Source organism: Camelus dromedarius, chromosome 24 (genome assembly GCF_036321535.1).
Source record: "Camelus dromedarius isolate mCamDro1 chromosome 24, mCamDro1.pat, whole genome shotgun sequence".
Classification (NCBI taxonomy): domain Eukaryota; kingdom Metazoa; phylum Chordata; class Mammalia; order Artiodactyla; family Camelidae; genus Camelus; species Camelus dromedarius.
The window spans coordinates 10,098,826-10,118,459 of NC_087459.1; the positions used below are offsets into that span (position 1 = coordinate 10,098,826).

General features: G+C 49.1%; 1 protein-coding gene across 2 annotated transcripts in view; it reads right to left on the reverse strand.

Annotated features, from left to right (window-relative positions):
* Positions 1-12,348: 12,348 nt before the first annotated feature.
* ADCY9 (adenylate cyclase 9) overlaps positions 12,349-19,634 on the reverse strand; it is a 108,883-nt gene continuing 101,597 nt past the window's right edge. For both annotated transcript variants that reach the window (XM_064478400.1, XM_064478399.1), the window contains one exon: positions 12,349-16,542. In XM_064478400.1, the coding sequence (XP_064334470.1) occupies positions 15,351-16,542 (1,192 nt within the window). In that variant the 3' untranslated portion in view covers positions 12,349-15,350. The remainder of the gene's footprint in view (positions 16,543-19,634) is intronic.

Genomic DNA, 19,634 nt, shown 5'->3' on the forward strand with positions numbered 1-19,634 from the left:
GTTATTTCCATTTTGGGGGCTTTTATGAATAATGCATCTATGAACATTCACATTCAAGTGACTGTGGATGAATGTTTTCACATCTCTTTGGTAAGTACCTAGGAGTGGAATTAGTGGATATTATGGTATGTGCAATGCTTAACATTTTTATTTCTATTTTATTTTTTTGAGCTCATAGTTCCTTCTTTTTAAAATTGTTTTGTTTTGTTTTGGGTTCTTTTTTGGGTGGGTAATTAGGCTTATTTACTTATTTATTTACTTAATGGAGGTACTGGGGGTTGAACCCAGCACCTCACGCATGCTAAGCATGTGCTCTACCACTGAGGTATACCCTTACCCTTGCTTAACATTTTTAAAAAACTGCCAATTTTTTTTCCCTCAAGGTGGCTGTACCATTTTAAATTCCCATCAGCAATGTATAATGATTCCAGCTTCTCCACATCTTTGCCGACACTTGTTAATTTCCTTTTGATTACAGCCCTTCCAGTGGGATTCATGTAGTGGCCTCTAACTGCAGTTTTAATTTACATTTCCCTAACAAGTGATCATGTTGAATAGCTTTTCCTCAGCTTATTGGCCATTGGTCTATTTTTTGTTGAAACGGCCATTCAAATGTTTTGTCCATTTTGAAGAATAAACTTTTAATTGTATTACAGTTTTAGGTTTACAGCAGAATTGTGAAGAGAGTACAGACTGTCCGTATTCTTCACACCTAGTTATGCTAACATCTGACGTGACTCAAGTCCACGCTGTGTTCAGATGTCCTTAGTTTTTACCTAGTGCCCTTTAATGTCGCATCCAGGACACCATATTACATTTAGTTGTCATGTCTCCTCAGGCTCCCCTTGGCTGTGACAGTATCCCAAGCTTTTTTTTTTTTTTTAACCTTGACTTTTGATAACCTTAGCAGTTCTGAGGAGGACTGGTTAGTTATTTTGTAGGATGTCCCTTTTTTTTTTTAAGGGCATGACTTAATTTGTGAGGGTGGGTAATTATGTTTATTTATTTATTATTTTATTTAATAGAGGCACTGGGGATTGAACGCAGGACCTCATGCATGCTAAGCATGTGCTTTACCACTGAGCTCTACCCTCCCCCTAGAATGTCACTTAACTGGGATTTGTCAGATGTTTTTCTCATGATTGGAATGGGGTGATGGGTTTCTGAGTGGACCTCAGAGGTAAAGGGATGTTTGATCTGCTCTGGCTGCTGTAACAAGTACCACAGACTGGGGGGCTTAAACAGCAGAAATTTATTCGTTCACAGTCTGGAGTCTGGAAGTCTAAGCTCATGGTGTCAGCAGGGCTGGTTTCTTCTGAGCCCCCTCTCCTTGCTTGAGAGATGGCCGTCCTCTCCCTGTGTGCTCACATGGTCTTCCCTTGTGCCTGTCCCTGTCCTCATCTCCTCTTCTTATAAGGAGACTAGTGATATTGGATTAGGGCCCATCCCAATGACCTCACTTAACCTTGATCACCCCCTTAAAGATTCTCTCTCCACATGCAGTCACATTCTGAGGTCCTGGGAGTTAGGACTTCAACACATGAATTTGGGGGGGGGGGGACACGATTCAGCCCATGAGTACCATTCTTATCATCTCAAGGGCCGAGGCTATCAACACCATTTACCACTGTTGACTTATCACCTAGGTCACCGGGCTGAGTTATGTTGGTCAGGTTTCTCCACGGTAAACGTATTCCTTTCTTTCCCTTTTCCATGCTTCTGCTGCTTGGAAAGAAGTCACCAAGTGCAGCCCACACTTAAGGAATGGGGATCACATTCCATAAAACTCTTAGAAGAAATACAGGGGTGAATCTTTGTGACCTCAGTGTTGGCAAAAGAATCTTAGACATGACACTAAAAGCACAAGCGACACAAAGAAAAATAGATAAGTTGGACTTAATCAAAATGAAAAACTTCTATCAATGGATATCATATATCTATCAATGGATATCAAGTGAAAATACACCCTATAGAATGGCAGAAAATATTTGCAAATTATATATCTGATAAGGGTCTAGTATCCAAAATATATAAAGAACACAACTTAACAACAAAAAGACTAAATGCTAGATTTTACAAATAAACGCTGTAATGAAGACCCTCATGCACAAGACATTTTGCATATCTGAGCAGATCTGCAGAATCCTTTCCCAGAAGGGTGTGGGCTTTTCTAATTTTGACAACTGTTGCCAATTTGCTATCCATAGAGGGTGTCCCAGTTTATATCCACATGATAATTTACTTCCAAACCTACTCTGAGATCTGCCAACACTGACAAGAATGCCCAATGCAACATAATTCGTAAGAGCTCCAAACTGGAAATGACCCAGTGACCCTCAGCAGGAGGATGGAGAAATAAATCGTGATCTCGGCACACGATGGAATACTATAAAGTAATGAAAAGGACAGAGTTCTGCTACCCATGAGGCAGAGGAATCTCACAGGCATGTCAGTGTCTGAAAGAAGCCAGAGACAGAACAGTGCTTCCTGCAGGATTCCACTGAGATGAATCAACCGTGAGGTTAAAAGGAAGAAGCAACCGACTATGACAGAGATCAAAACAGTGGTTCAACTCAGATGGTGGGGGCTTTGACAACACGGGCACAAGACTGTCCCCTGAGCTGTTCAAAATGTCTGAGACCTTGATCGGTGACAGGTACATAGGTGCACACATACACAAGCAGCCCCACGGCCGACCCTGTGTCTCTGTCCAGTCTGGACCCAGCTGTTGGTTCCAGGCGTTGGGAGGGGAGGCTTGTAGCCCCCTCGGGCATCCAGGGCTCCTCCTGCAGCTCAAAGGAGCTGGACAGCTGCTGTCTCGTTGTGCCCTCCTCACCTCCCCCTGCCCGGACCTCCTCTGCCCCAGCTGTGAAGCAGCTGCCTGGTTATTTATAGCCTCAGGCTCCGCATGAAAGCAGCCTCATCCAGTGGCTCCTTCCTCCCGCCTTCACCTCTGCTCCCCAGCTGCTCTCTCCCCCCTACCCCAAGCTTGAATGTTTCTGGAACATTCCAGGTCCCACTGCGGGGCCACATGTCACTGTGGTGGTGGTGGTGGGGGTCTCCCTGGCAGAGCCAGTTCCTGGGGCTTACCTTCCCTGAAGTGGCCTCAACACTCTAAAGGGCTTTGGGTGAGGAGAGGGAGCTGCTTTCTCACCAGACTCAGGCCAGGCCCTGGGGTTTCGGGCACTCAGTGGCCAGGCCATCTCTCTGGGTGAAGGGGCACCTACTTGGAGGCCGAGGTCCCTTCCTGGGAAGAGCGACAGTGGTCCTGGCCTCTCCTCCGCAGGACCTCCTGGGCCTTCTGGCTGAAGAGGCCGGCCAGCCTGTCCCCGTGCTCCTCCCATCCCTGGTGCAGGACTCCTGCCCCAGCCTGCCCTGCCCTGCCTGCCCACCCTGGGGGCCTCCGGGTTCCAGGAGAGCTTACCCAGGCGCTGGACCCTCACCCTCAGCCCACCCCTCTTCTGGTGGGGCTTGAGGGAACCTGGAATCTTTTCTCCAAGCCCTGTTAGACCCAAATTATTCCTGCTCCTCTTCAGAAAGCCAGGACGCTCCCGCGCCCGCCGCACGTTGGAAGGGCGCTCTGTCGGGGCCTCACCAGCGGCACAGGGAACAGCCAAGCCCCAGTGCCTGCCTTCCGTCGTTCAGCGTAAAGCCCCACGGAAGCAGGGCCCCCAGTAGGTTGTAGAGCTCCAGCCCTTCTGTACCCCAGAGGCAGGATGCTGCCTGCAGGAGACGTGTGCTGAAACCTCATCCGGAAACGGGTTTCACAAGTCCATTTAAAAAGCAGCAAAGGTGTCCGCCAGTCTCCTCTCCCTCTCTCCCTCTTTCTTTTCTTTCTTTCCCCCCTCCCTCCCTTTCTTTCTTTCCTTTTTTTCTTCCTTGCTTCTCTGTAACCTTCCCCCACGCTCCCTCCCTCCCTTCCTTAGTAAAGTGAAGGATCCCCTCTAACTGGAGGGAAGGTGGTTGGAGGGCCTGATCCCAGTGGACTTCCCTGGGCTCCGTGTGGCTGACAGGCTGAGTGAGGTGACCGCCCCCAGGGGCGGTGGGACTCAGAGGGGAAAGAGTCTGTTCCAGAGCAGAGGAAGCTCACCTTCTCCGTTGGGGGTTTTCAGGGACCTGTGTGCAGCTGACTGATCAGGACCCCCACCCCCGCCTCCCGCCAGGTCCGGCCGGCGCAGGGTGTGTGGGGACCAAGGAGCTATTGGCAGAAAAACAAGAGCAAAATTAGTTTTCGTCCTTTGAGTCGGTGGCTGCCTGCCAACGACTCCTTCCAATACGAACATTCTCGTTTTCACTCTGGAAGTTTTTGTCAGGTTTACTGCAAATGAAAAGGGTGAGCACACAGAAACAAAGTGACACTTGCTGAGCTGGGAGGATTGTTTCTAAAGCTACGGTCAAGAGCATGTCCATGCGTGTGCGCCTTTCTGGGCCCTCGCCCTCCTGGGGGGTTGGACCCAAGTCAGAGACAGCCTTACTAGACGCCCAGTCTTGGGTCTCTGTGCTCGAGTGTTTCCCTGTGGGCATGATACGTGGGCATATGGTTGATATACAATGAGGACCACTGTAAGCCACCACTGGAAACATCTGCAAGATAGATGGGCACTAAATCCACAAGATGATGGAGAATTCTAATGAATTTCATTGCCATCAAATTTTTATGTTCCTATAAAGCCATGACATTAAAATGACGGCCTCACAACAGACCAGAGTAATTTAATTGAAAAAAAAAAGTCCTCCAGAAAGACTAATTGATAAATCAAAGCTCAAACTAATATCCTTTCAAAAGTTGAGAATGATATCCTTCAACTTTAACATTTGTTTGCAGGTCCCTTTGGCTAGAAGAGTTGTGGTATGAGATACTTCTTTTATTTTCCAAAAGGACGCCACGGCCTCCGTGTGCTGGCTGTGTATCTCCAGGGGGGGTTGGACAAGGAAGGCCGGGTCTCTGACCACACGGGGAAGGTCTGAAGTGACTGCTTCAGTCTCAAGAGAGCCACCAGGCTGGAAAGGGGTGCCTTTCCAGGTCATGCAAGAGATGCTACTTAAAGGGATGCTTTCTTATTCTCACATGAGCTTGATAACTGGAAAAAAAGAGGTGAACAATATTTCCTTCATGGACCAAAAAATTTAGCCATCAGGGCATTTGTTAATATGCACATTTAAACACCTATCTCCCCGCCTCCCCTGCTCATTGCTAGGTGGCTGGGACAGTAAGAACTTTCTCTTTTTAGATAGTTGCTTTGCATTTAAAAACCAAAAAAGCCCAGTCTCTTCCCAGGAGGAGTGCAGCTTCTCTTTGTAGTGTGTTTGCTAACCAGCTTCACACACCTGTTTATCCAACACCACTAAAAAAAGTCAAGCTCAGAGTTAAGAACAATGTATGTAACAGCTGGGGCAGGAAACCTGACCCAGCCGCACTGGGAAAGCTCGTCCTCAGAATACGCTGACATCTCAGGCAACTGGCAGTCGTGCTTCTAAGTGAGAAGATTGGAAAACTGGGCCGGTGAATCAACGCTTACTTTGGATCTGTCCTATTGATCCAAAAAAAAAAAAAAAAAAATCACTTGGAAAAAGTGAGCCCTTCTCTTCTATTTTTGCTCCAAACAGTCCAAAGAAAACAAGTTTTGGTTCAGTTCTGTCTGTGAGCTCAGCTCAGGGCTGAACAAACTCCAGGGAAATCACAGCAGAAGCGCACAGCAGACGAGCCTCCCGCCGTGTTTCTGACCACGGAGGTCCCTCTGGCCCTTTGGCATCGGGACCCCCAGGGAGAGGGCGCCTCTTTGACCTCCTTGCACATTTGCCTGTGTGCACACGTTCTGCTGGAGGAAAAAGGCTACCGAACCTTCCAGTCCCAAGAGTGGCATTCGAGGTCCTGAAGCCTTGCAGCCACTCCGTGTTCCGACACTTCTACTCAAGCTAAGGGGAGCTGACGGTGGCCTGGCAGGAGGCAGGCTGGACTGAGGCTGCACCGCCTTCTCCCCGAAGTGCCTGCGTCTGGATTAAAATGCAGCGACCCCTCCTCCGACCGCAGGGAGGACCCCCACCCGGTGAGCTCTGTGAATGGGCGTTACGTTAAAGAGAAGCTTCAGGAGTCTTGCAGATAAACTCATTTTCTGATTGATAATTTATAGTAAGCACATTTTCTACTTGAACTTGTGCCACACCCAGAATAAACAAACAACAAAATGTGAGTTAATTATACTGTATTTTGAACTATTGCCCCAGCTTTTCTTCATCTATAGCATGACGTTTTCTGTGATACAGTAAAACATTTCAATATACAATAGATTACAAGATCTGTAGTAACGAATGAAAGATAATGTGCTTTTTATCTATACACAGATGCAGCTTAATTGTTCACAGATACAATTCCTCCTGTTTTTGGTTGTTGACAGAACATAAGTGGTTCCTTAGATAGTTTTTAAATCGACAATTAGGCTTCCTCCCTTTATCTGAAAGGAAGCCGAGTTCCCCTCTCAGCAGTGTGCTCATCTTCTGGAAAAGAGAAGATGGAAAAGTGGAGATGGGAAGAAGGGGTAGGGGAGGAAAAGAGGAACCATGAGCGCTTTCTAGAAAGTGCGATGATTAAAAAAGAAGACTCCCTGTGCTTCTGGAATGGAAAGATGACATGCACTCTCCTGTGATTCCTGTTACTCCGTGACTTGCAAGGTGCAGCGCCGGGTGTGGGAGCCTGGGTCAGGTGTGTGAGAGGATGCTCATCTTCAGATGGAGCATGAGACCACCCACAGCCAAAACGCTGCTGGAACAAACCGCCATTGCCCCTTCAAGGCGATACAACACCCGACCTGCCAGGTCAAAGCTGTAGGGATGGGGTGATGCTGCCATGTCATGTTCCATCACAACTCACAGCCTCACAGAACTGGTTTTGGTATGAAGGTAAGTGTGTGGATGGAGACGTTGGAGCTGTTTAGTGATTGGATCATCTCAGGGACGGCTACATCCTAAAACTGCCTGTTACAGACTTTGAAATCGACACAGGGTTTCCTAGAGGATGTTAAGGCTCTGGGTTTTTCACCGGTGCTCATCCGTGTGTTACTGGTGCTTCAGTTGATGTGGGGGCGTGAAGAGGGTGTGCCCGGAGGCCCTGCCTGGCACACCCATCTGATGGCTTGTGGTGCGGCTGCAGCTGTGGCACCCGAGGGGCTGGGCCCCTACGTTAGGTCACTGAACGCTGGGACCGCAGTGTTGACATCCACTTTTCTGGGCGTTCCCAGATGGTCCTCTGCTCTGTCCCTGACTACCCCCAAGTCCAAGGACAGCTCTGGGGACCCCAGGATCACTGGTGGGATGGGCAGGGGGGTTCTCTGGGTTCCACGCTGGTCTGAGAGTCTAGCCTGCGGCTGCCTGGGCCAGCCCAGGACTGGAGGGGTGAAGGCCCTCTCTGTGAGCCTGGATCAAGCCCAGACTCCCCACTTGCAGCTCTGGTAGCTTCTTGGGGCTAAAACCGGAAGGAATTTGCAGATGCTTTTCTGAAGGGTGGTGGGTGCCACGGGTTTGCCCGGGACCTGGTGGCAGTTTATGGTGAGGGGTTTGGAGCGTCTCAGGCTGGGCCAGTGCGTGAGGCACAGACCAGAAAAAGCATCCCCAGCAGAGCGTGAAGGTCACCAGAGTCCACCAAGAAGCCAAAGAGGCACCAGGAGGGCTGGCGCCCCGCGGTGGTGCCAGGAGGCTGCCTTCTTGCACTTCCGAGGGGTGAGCGGAAGGAATGACCAGTCTCCTGCTGGCTGCCAGACTGTCACAGGACACGTGGGATGGGGATGCTGGTGCTGGCAGAGCACAGATGCCCTAGGGCTTGTGTTCACGACAGTAACAGAAGCCACCCGTCGGGAGCACAGGCAAACTCTCGGAGTCCCGGTGCCCACCAAGCGGCTGGTTCACAGGAACTCGCTAGCTTTTCTCTCGGAGCACGAAGGTCTGAGCCTGCTGTAATTCTGCCAACCAGATGGGCGGTGGCAGAAGACGAGGAAACTTGGAAATGAGATGCTGAAGGGACGGAAGTGGCCCACGGTTAAGAAAAGTGAGCTGAAGGTTTGGATCACTATCCATGTGATTCATGCAATAAATTCATTTTGTCTCATCTGAGATATTTCACGCAAAAGGATGCTTTTATCCTAAGTTATCTGGATAACTGCTTTAAATCCTTTTTTTTCCCAAATAGTTTTACCTTATCTTCTTAGATTTGGAGTTTAATTGAATCAATTTCCTGAAAGTTCATACAAATCACATTCTTCAATATTAAAAAACAACCAACCAACCAAATCCAAAAGCTCTCCAGATATCACAGTAGATTAGGAGCTTGAGAAGTCTTTGGAAGTCCTTGACTAAAATTTTTGGAAAGTACAACACATCATGCAATTAACAATAGAACTAGGAGACCAAGGACAACATTCAGCCACATTCTCCTGTGCTAAATGAACACTCTAAGTGTATCTGTGATGCCGCCAGAAGTCTTTACTGTTGAGGAAGAAGAGAGATTGTTCCGGCAAATCAAAATTACCAAAGAAACGTTCCACCAACCTACCACGTTGTAAGATCTCCTTCTAAAAAGAAAACTATTGGCTTCCTTGGTCCTTTGTAAATAGTCAACAAAATAGTTTTTTTACCCAAGATCCCCAAATTGGTGTGGAAATTGTAAATTATGTTCTATGATATTTCAAGTTAAGTGGCCAAGGAATATTTAGGACTTTTCCCCCTCAAATACTACCCTGAAATACTGGAGATGTACAGGTGTATAAGGGCATTTAAAAAAAACTACTGAACATTATACATAATAAACATTTTATGGTGTAATCAACAGTTGGGGGGAAAAAAAACCTGACCTTGTGTTAAAGGTATACAATCTACTTCTGTTACGTTAGCAGGACGTACAGGCTCCCGACATAATCTGTTTCTCACTGATCATTCTGAAGGCATCGGCGTGTTACAAATCTTGTCTCAATTCCCTGATGGTCTTGGTCAGCACACGGACACAAGTCCACATGGACATCTGAGTAACTGCACTTCTCCAGTCCAAGCAGACATTAGACAATAACTTAAACCTTCCACACGTAATCCAAGTAGCTGGTCTTACAAGAAGGGGACAGGGAGAGAACGGAAGACGTGTTTGTCTTGGCGGTCACTTGCTGAACATGTGGTCATTATACTGAACATGTATAATGCTCAGTAGTTTTTTAAATGCCCTGCTGTCTGATCTCACAATTTAAATGCACAATGTCCCATTCCACCACCTGGATGCTGTGTTCTTTCCTTGCAAAGGACAGGGGCTGCCAATACGGGAGATGGTTTGGCTTTGGCAGCAGGCGTCGTCTTCTGGCTACGTAGCTGGGAACCCCTGGCAACAACTGGCCAAGCGGGGACCAGCCGCTCGGCTACCCTGAACCTGAGCCTTGAATCTGTTGTACAGAAAAAGACACCTCTGCTTTCAGTGAGGCATCATGAGGACAGAAGGGGTTCCAGATGTTCTGAATGTCTTGGAAGAAGGCTGCTTTATGTGCTGAGGCATATTGGCATGTGGGAGAACTGAATTTAGCAGCTAAAGAGTTACTTTCTTAAAATCAATAGTGTCTGCTCATCGTGTTGCAGTGGGTCTCTGTATTCCTCAAGTTTGGGAGTCATGTGGCCCAGCACTGAAACCTTCTTGGGAGGTTAAAGGTGATGGTGGGATGGGGGGGAGGGGGCCACAGGTGGAGGGGAGGGAGGCACAAGTATCCTTGGAGAGGAGTGGCTGTCCAGGGACAGAGACCAGAGCTGGGGAGGCTGGGAAGCTGGGGAGAGTTCGAGATGGCGGCCCTAAGAAGGGAGGGCGTGGGGAGCCACTGAGGTCTGCCTTGGGTGCGAGGATGTCTACGCCCAAAGGAGCCTGAGGGGGGCATGTGTGTCCACATCACTCCCATCCTACTCCTTTCCCCAGAATCACATGGACAAGTCTGAGCAGTTCCTCCTTTCTGATATCATTCCTCACCCTTCCAACCTAGAGGGCAGGAATTCTGTTTGCTGAGAAGATCAAGAAGGTCAAAAGAAGACAGAGAAAGTGCAGGTCCGAGAAGACTGCTGCCCGCCAGCAGCCGGCACAGAAGGGTGAGGGGCTGGCCGAGACCCTGGTCCTCTGACCACCAGCCGTTCTCCCAGAGACAGACACGGCAGGCAGACGCCTCACTGGGCGTGTTACTCCTGAGAGGCTCCCACCAGCCCGACCATTGCTAGCCCGTGCCTCGTTCTGCTCAGCTCCGAGCCTGTGCTGGGACCCCAGTCACCATCAGGAGAGGATTGTTTTAGAAATAAAAATGTATGACCACGTGTGTTGGAGGGACCAACACAATATTGGTCCTCATCTGTTGCTCTTTCTTGAGAGTGAATACTTCATAAGACCACGAACATGAAAATAATCTAACAGGTTACAGATGACATCAAGGAAGCCACTCTTCAAAAACGTCAACAAGGACAGGGATATCTGAAATTCCCTTCAGCTTCCTGTTGGAATTCCTAACAGCAGAGCCATCACAAAAAACAGTGTCTAATCACAGCTGCTCGTCAGATCTTCTCAAGTATCCCAGCATTGTAACCACCTAAGTAAAAGGAGCTCTGGCACTTAGTAGGTCCTCAGTAAACACTGCCTGAACGTTACTTCTCTGTTGAAAAGAATCCAACTAACTTCGTCTTTATATTGAAAAGTCCTTTGAATGGCTCTCCAGATGTACTGAGGCAGCTCCGACACTAAACTCTAAAATACAGTTGGATTGGAAATGCGTATATAAATAAGTAGCATTGACCTGTTTAATCACATTTCCAATGGAGAGTCTAGAAATGCTTGGAAACCTCACTAGCAGAGAGTTATTATTAAAAATCACCACTCCAGGTCATGGGTATTTGATTTGGATCCAGGAACACTGAGTAGGTTTATTTTTAATGTGCTTTTTTTTTTCCTGGAGAAAGGAGCCACAACTTTCATCAAGTTATCAAAGGTTTTGGGAGCCCCCTGCAAGAAAGGTTAAGAATGGCCGCTGTCGATGACTGAGATTTCAGGAGGCAGATGGCTCAATGCATGACTGCGTAATTCCTTCCTCCTTCCGATTTCCAGGCCCAGCAGGAATCTGAGAATTCCCCAAGCTTAAGTTACTCTACTATACAGTAACAACTCTTCAGAGCCATGTTATAAAAAAAACACACACACACACACACACAAAAGAATTTTTTACAAAGGAACAGCATAAAAATAGACGTGGGGAGATTTTGAGGTTATGCATACATGGTGTGCAAGTGTGTACTTTTTCTTAATCACTTCCTCTCACTTATCTCTTTCCCAGTTAGCTTCCTCTCCCTGGCACTTGGGATCTATTCCAGGTGGCCACAGTGATAGGCTCCCACGGCAGAGAAAAGCAACCACGTGCGAAGGAGGTTTTAGATGAAAAAGAAACCACAAATGCTAAGTCCTGAGGCTTACTGCAAAAATTAGAGGCTGCCCTTCCTAACTGAGAAATGCTCTGAAGTCCCCGCGGGGCCCCTTTTCAATAGAGAGACCTTTGACGCAGCAAGGGCCGCTGTTCCCTGATCTCCTGAGACATTCCTAGGGATGCTTGCAGCGCAGACTCGGAGGAAAGAGAGCCCTCGTCAACAAGTAATGTCCTCACTGGCACCAGCTTCCAGCAGAGAATCTCCTAGAAGTGGGATGGACAAGGCCTGGGGCCACATTTGCCTCTCCCTTCGCTGAGTCAACAAAAGGATCCTGTGCTCTCAAGTTGCACCTAAATACTGGACTCGCCGGGAGAGACCCTGGGGGGGGGGGGGGCGCTCTAACGTCTAGCAGAGCCGTGGTTTGGCTCCAGACCTGGCGGTGTTGTGAATCTCTGTGACAGGACAGATGGCATGTGTGTTTTTCTGGGAAGATGCTTTGTGACTTTAAACAGATTGCAAGATGGGTTTGTGACTCCCCCTTGATACGGGCGACCCAGGAACTCTGCGGGAGAGGCTACATAGGTGTATCTTTTCAGAAAACCTATTTCATTTTCTCAGTTAATTCCTTCTCTTAATATTGTGGGGGAAAACTAGAAAGCCTAGTAAAACTGGGATGTGGCTGCAAGCAAAATTTGTCCTGTAACCTGCTTTTCTAAGTTCCACGTAAAAATAAATACTTCTAACTGTAGCAAGTATGTCCATTAAAAACTCACACACACACAAATAACAGGGTTTTAAGTTGCCTTGTTTTCAAAATCTCGATGTGCAACAACTACAAATCTTCCTGTTCTGGCCACAAATGGCAGGGAACCAGGGATGCTCGAACCTCTGGCGCGGTACCGATCTTATTAATGAGGAAATACCAGGCATCAAATATTGAGATTTTAGAGTATTTTAATGTCCATTTCTTCAGTGGATGCACTTTGAAATTATTAGGATGAACAAGTTAAAAAGAGCAAAGGAAAGATGGAGAACGCAAACAGTTGGTTCTCGCTGATTTCAGATTCTAGGCATGACGTGATTTCCCGAAACAATCACCAAAAAGTGCTTACCTCAAAAATCTAGAAATGCAAAGGCAGACAGGTCTTTGGAAAGTACGCATCCCTACAGCCCACGTGACGGGAAGCACGCGGCCCTCTGGCTCTCCGTTGTCAAGTGCAAATGTGCAGGTGTCTCCGCGGTGCAGTCAGGGTGACAGAGATGTGGGTGGGTGCTGCATAATCTGGGTGGCCCTCCAAGCTCCAGAAGGGTTTCCTAACGGATGCTCTGCATTTGTTTGCATTAGATACAATTACGTGTGCTTGTTTATATGTAGTTTTTATATATATAATTTGATCTGACCTGAGGCCGAGAAGAAATTTGCAACTGCAACTCAAAGCAACTATTTACACACATTCAATTCTGAAGTATTGCTTCCTGCCCTAAGTTCACAGGAGGTATTGCCGCTCTGAAGAACGCATCCACTGAGTCAGTCGGGAGCATGTGACCCCGCCGCCAAGAAGCCCGCCTGTCTTCAGAAACTGTCTGCTCCATGCCGACAGTCAGACGGCCAGCACCGCCACTGAAGGGACTCTGTGGTTCTGCGCTGAGGTATGCTTCCGAGCAGGAACTGGGAAGGCCCCGAGTCACTGGTGGCCCAGGGAGAAATCTGTACTGATTGCTTACGAAGGCTCAGGGTGTTTTTAAAAGACAATTTCATCTGTCCCTCAAAGGCTCCAGTTTGCACCGTGCTGAACCGCACCAGATGTCACCACTCTCTCTCCACGTCTGCAGCTCCTCGGCTTCCCAGGGGTCAGGAATCACAGACATCTTCGCAGGAGAGGAAGGAAAAGAAGAGTCTGATAGAGAGGAAGGGTGTGCAGAGGTGAACTTTGTGGAGCGCGTTGTGAGAGAAATAGCAGAGACATGGATGCTCATCGGCCACCGCCCAGCCCCTCACAGCTGCCACCAAAGCTGCAGAGCTGGGAGCCAGGCGCCAAGGGAGGGGGCCATACTCAACACCCACTGGAATACTGCTGGGAGGGACCCCTGATGCGCCCACGATCCTTACAGACGATGAGAGTATCAGGTAGTGTTTCTAAGAAAAAATAGAAATAAAAATTCTGCGGTATTTTAGAAGAATACATTCTTTAGAAGCAAGAGGTATTGTCACAATCATCCATTCTCCGGCACTGGAAGACCAACAATCTGACAGTGGAACCTGAAGGCAGACCTCCCTGGACGTCGAGCTCCTGGCTGTGACCGCCCTGCCGGGTGGCCGTCCCACACATGCGCCCAGGGAGCTGGCTGATCAGAATCAATACTTCATGGTGCTGGAAGGGCCAGATTCTGAATGTGTTTGGTGAGGCGGAGTGATAACAGGACTTAATGCAGATGTGAAAACTGCACAGAGATTTACCAGTGAAAAGCGAATGCACAGGGCACGTCGGTAAAGACCTTAAACAGGGAAGGAGCTGGTCCTCAAGTTACCCCATGAGCTGTAAGGTGTCATATGACTGTGACTGGACAACCCTGGCCTGAGGTCAGCTCTACATAAACTCCAGACTCAACGTGGCGAAATGTAATTACAAGCAGGATTAGCAACAAAGGGCACAGAAGTGACTTCCCCGGTTTCAACACATTTATGTCCAGATGAATCTGTCCCCACTTACAGTGTAAGAGCTCCATCTGAGGAGGGCTGGGATTCACTCACCAGGCTCAATCCTGCCACCAGCAGGCCCCGCCAGGCAGAGAATGGAAGGCATGGCCCTGCTGCTCTGCCCAGACCTCCAGCTTCCCGCAGAGCCACGCTCTACTCCCACCCCAGCCATGGGGAGACTTCGTGGGTGCAGGGCAGGAGAGGAGCATTGGGCTTTTAAATGGTGACTGAGGGCTTCCCCCTGGACCTGGAGCGTGCAGGTGGGGGGCCCACTTAGGGCCTACTCAGCCCTGACTGCAACTGCGGGGGAGGCGGCCCCAAGTGGCTGAAGCAGGAGTGACCATCTTCTCATCCTCCTGCTGAGCCTTTGCCCACCCCCCTTTCCCGCCTACTCCCTTCACAACCACCCCGGCAACCCTCCCCGAATCACACGCAGTTCCTGATAAATAAATAAATAAATAAACGCAACCCTCGGATGTTTATTTTGTGCGCCCCTCTTGGACGAGTCACAGTCCCTCTGCTCCAGATGGAAGACCCTCTCAGGGCGGGGGCAGAATGGAAAACGGCTTTGAGATCCCTGAGGCCTGGGTTCCCGAGCTGTGACACTGTTTAGCATTTGGAATCTCGGCCTGCAGGCACAGGAAGCCCTAAAGCCGCAGGCGTGGGGCCCGCGTGCCCTGGAAGGTGCGAGTGGGGAGGGGCACCTCAGCCCCGCGATCCCCACCCCCAAGCATCCCCGCTTGGTGAATTACTGGCACTTGACCTCAGATTCATGAATGCAAGTGTGTGTGCGTGTTTACATAGAAAGGTCAGGTCACTGGAAAACACTATTATGTATACAGAAAAAAAAAACCCTCAAAATCATTGTATTAGCGATAAAACAAAAAGTGTCTCGTGAGAAAAAGCAATAAAAATAACATCTTAACCACAGCTTTGTTTCAAACGTCGGACACCACCCAAGGCCATGCCTCCCCGGACCCGAGGCCTCCAGCCCCCGAAGGCACTTGTTCTCTGAGCAACAAACATCACACCACGGCGGGGGTCGGGGGCATAAAGGTGGGACAGAGACATCGGATGAAAATGAACCCTGAATAACTGTGATCCACACAGAAGTTAGGGCTGCAACGACCACACAACACCGCGTCTGGGGACGGGAACTGTGGCGCTTGGAACACACAACAGCCAAGCACGGAGACGGCTGTTTCGACGGACAGAGCACCGTGGGCAGCGCTGGGCTGCTTCACACCCTCTGCGAGACGTTGAGCTTGGTGAGCTCGCTGGTCTCCTCCAGCCCCATTTCATCATAGTCGCTTTTCTCTATGGCTTTGCCGAACCGACACCTTTCTTCGGCTTTGATGGGCTCCTTCCAGGGTCTCTTCGAAGTCAGGTGTGTGTCCTTGGCCTGCAGGTTGTGATCGGAACCCAGGGACGCCTGGTCCGGGTTCTGCACGGAAGGCACCAGGTTGGCGATCTCGTCCGTGGGAGAGCGTCCGATGCTGCCATCCACCTGGACACGGATGTCAGGGGAGATGGACAGCTGGTGCTGCGGCACCATCCCGCTGTCCGTGCACTTGGGGTAAAGGTAGGTCTTCATCTGGCCTTTGCCCTTGACGTTCACTGTCCCCCTGTAGTCGAAGTCGTAGCCCATCTTGCTCAGGACGCGGTAGCTCTCCTCGCTCACCTGGATGCGGCACTCCACCCCCGTGGTGTCCATCCGGCTGGCAATGTTGACCGTGTCGCCCCAGATGTCATACAGCAGCTTGGTGGTGCCGATGACGCCCGCCGTGAGGGGCCCATGGTTGAAGCCCACCCTGAGCTTGAAGTTGAACCAGAGCATGTTGTTGTTGAAGTCATCCACCACGCGCATCATCTCCTTGGCGAACTCGAAGAGGATCTGCAGGTGCTCCTGCGGGTGGCCGCCATCCCGGCACTGCGTGGCGTTCAGCCCCGATGCCGCCATGTATGTGGCCCCGATGGTCTTGATCTTCTCGATGCTGCTGTAGTCCGGCTTGCTCAGGAGCTCGTCGAAGTCCCCGATCAGCTCGTTGAGGACCCGGTAGCACTCCTTGCCGCCCTCATAGTTCTCCTCGTAGAACTCGCTGAAGTTGACGATGCTGGCGAAGATGACGCCTCCGTTGTCGTGGTTCTTGGAGTAGGTCTGGGAGACCTTCAGCTGCTCAGCCACGTGGTAGGGGATGATGTTCCTCAGCAGCCAGTCGGCTTGGTCCCTCATGCTCTGGATCTTGGTGCGGTGCAGGTCCGCCTCCACGTCCCCGTGGTAGTGCAGGCGGTAGCTGACTTCAAACTCTCGATTCAGGAACCAGACCAGCAAGAGCAGGAGAAAGAAGATGAGAATCACCTCCTGGCCAATCAGGCTGGCTGGTCTCCTGCTGTCGTGCAGCAGCGAAGCATTGCACGGACTCCTTGCAGAGCTAGAGAGGAAAGAGAGAAAAGACGTGCCTTCTTAAGTGCATCTTTTAAGGGGAAGGTTACTGCCCAGCACTTTCGGGTCCTGAGAGAGCCCAGCTAACCAGCATCCTGCATAAAGTTCTGTGCAGCTCGAACCTTCAACCACCAGCAGCAGCAAAGGGACCTGTTTCTGTTTGGAAGGATATGGTGAGATAAAGAGTCACTCTTGTAATATTTCTCTAATAGTGCTTTATAATATCTTTGTTTTTCAGATGCCTTTAGCTCCTTGATTTTCAAAAATCTTTTCTTTTTTCCCTCAACTTTTTATTTTGGAAAATCTCAACCTTATAAAAAGAGACTAGCAAAGCAAACATCTGTGCACCCTCCTCCTGGATGCAACAGTTGTTAACACTGTGCTACTTTGCTTTTTCCTCTGTCCATGCACTGCACGCACACACACACACACATGCTTGCATGTGGACACTTGTACACACGCTCACACAGGCGTACTTTGCTGAACATTCTGAAAGTCTGCTGCAGACACCAGGACATTTCAACACCTAATAGTTCAGTACATATCTCCTAAGCACAAGGATACCTCCCTATGCAATCACACCACCATTATCATACCCAGGAAATTTAACATTCTGTAATATAGTCCAATATAACCCCCCGTCCCTGCCCCCATCAGTTCTGTTTTGCCAGTCATTTAAGACACCTTTTAAAAAATATACAATGAATACCTTTAAAAGTAACATACTGTAAGAAACTCAAATAGTATATAAACAATGGAAGATAAATGTCTTTCTTTTGAGGTCACTGAGCTTGTCCATTCCCTACGGTCACCTATTATTCTAATACGCAGTTGTGCCCTAACGACCAGACTCCCACTGAGGGAGTCCGTCTTTCACCAGGGGTACCACGGTTGCAGGGGGTATTCCTGTGTGTATCTTTGTGCATTTGAATGAGCCTCCCTGTGGGATAAACTCCTGGAAGTGGAATTGCTGAGTCATGTAAAATACTGCACACTTAGAATTCCATGAGAAATTTCCAAACTGCCCTTCTAAGGGCTGAACCCATTTCAGTGCCCTCTGAGGACCAAGTCTGCTCTCTGGGGACTGTCCTGTGATTCCACGGCACTGCAGGGCCACGGCTGGGACCTGAGGACTGAGTATTAGTGTGAGGGGCAGTCTCTTCTAAAGTTTACTCTTTAACTGTAATTTTTTTCCACTCTGAAATAGTACATTCTCAGCATAGAAAATTTAGAGGGAAATGCAGAAAGAAGAAGATTCCCCCGTCTGCGGACCTCGTTAATGTCTGTTGAATTTCTGTCGGGCCTTTCTTCTACCCATTCACAATGCCGTGATTGCTCTGCTCATGCAAATTTTGTCCCCAGATGTACTTCTGAAGTGCACAGAGCGGGCTACTAGATTTTATGTAACAATGGGCGGGCTGGTCATTTTATGAATATAACTATATCTAAAATGGACAGACCCTGAGTTTACAAAGTGCCATGGCACAGAAAGCTCAATCTTGTAATCAGTGTTTTTCATGAGTTTTACTGTTACCTGTAACTTAACGATATAAAAAAAATAATGAAATTGACCAATCTGGCCACAAGGCCTTCCGTGAAACACAGTCACGAGAGCCGTGGCCCTGGAGTAACGACACCCGGGCTGTGGCCTGGCTGGCCCACTGCAGAGCTCTGAGACTTTGAACAAGACACATCGTCTCTGCAGTTTCCTCATGTGTAAACTGAAGATGGGCCAGGGTATGGCTACTGGCCTAAGGTTCCATGCAGAAAATCCTTAGAGACACTGGCAGGGTGCTCCAGGCTGGCATCAGGGAGCTTGGGTTTGGGGGGGGGGTTCCCACCAGTCCTTGGTAAGAGGGGCTGTTTGTACAAACAATGCAGTTTATGATGAGCACTTGCCCTCCTTCTGAAAGTCTGGGATTTTGGTACATGCCAGGCAGAGGGTGGCTATGTGGCCAGCTGCCAAGAAAAACCCAGGGATCTCTGACGGGCTCCCCTGGTGGGTGTTTCACAGACGCTGTCATGGCTCGTTGCTGGAGGAGTTAAGTGCATCCTGTATGACTCCACTGGGAGAGGACTCTTGGATGTAGGCTCCTGGTTCCCTCCGGACTCCGTCTCATGCACCTTTATTTCCTGTGGATTTTGCTGTAATAAACCATAGCCATGGGTACGACTGACTACTGGCTGAGTCCCGAGTGCTCCCAGTGAATGAGGAGACCTGGGGGTGGTCTTGGGGACCCTGACAGAGGTTCTGCAACTCAGTGCCTAGGAACCAGGAACCAAAAAAGGCCTCTAGGTGCACTGCACGTCACTCATTTATTTTGCCAACTGACATTTAAACAAATGGTAGTACCTATTATGTATCTCAAGTATTAAACAAAATAACTGTTTATTTTAGACAGATTTACATCCAGCCCTCAAGCCCTCTGGTTGGCTTAGGGTAGGTAGAGGAGCTGGACGGAGCAGGTTCTCTCTGGGTGAGCCCATCTCGTTGGGTTCGGAGTTGACCTTTCCTTCAGTTTCTCCAAAGTAGTAGCACTGAGGAACGGCCTCTTTAAGGGGAGGCGTCACCAGGGCTTGACGTCACCTTAGAACCAGATGTTGGAGAGCCTGGAGGTACAAGTGGGTGGTGTGCCTCTGTTTCCTCAGTCGTACTGTGGCCAAAGCCACCAGCGTGCCCTGACCCTGGGACGAGCATGGGCCAGTCCCCTCCGGACGGAGCAGAGGGATATGAAATGTGGACAAGTCTGAGAGGGAAAGGGAAGCAACTACACTGCTTACTTTTACCTTTGCGTCAAAGGAAGAGACCTAATGCACAGACTGACACATGGTGCCCAAGGGGCTGCCTTGCAACAGAGGAGAATTACTGTAACAGGCAGGTGAGAGAATTACTGCCAACTAGAACCCTTATTTCTAACTCTACTGCAGAAGGAACGAGGAAGGCGATGGTTCTACTCCTAAATTCAAATAGTAAAGGTCAGTTCCAAAAGGACGAATTTTATGTGACTAAATGCAAGACATGACGTAACAGGTGGACATTAAACCGTAAGTCGAAGTTAGAGTAAAATACAGTACGATTCA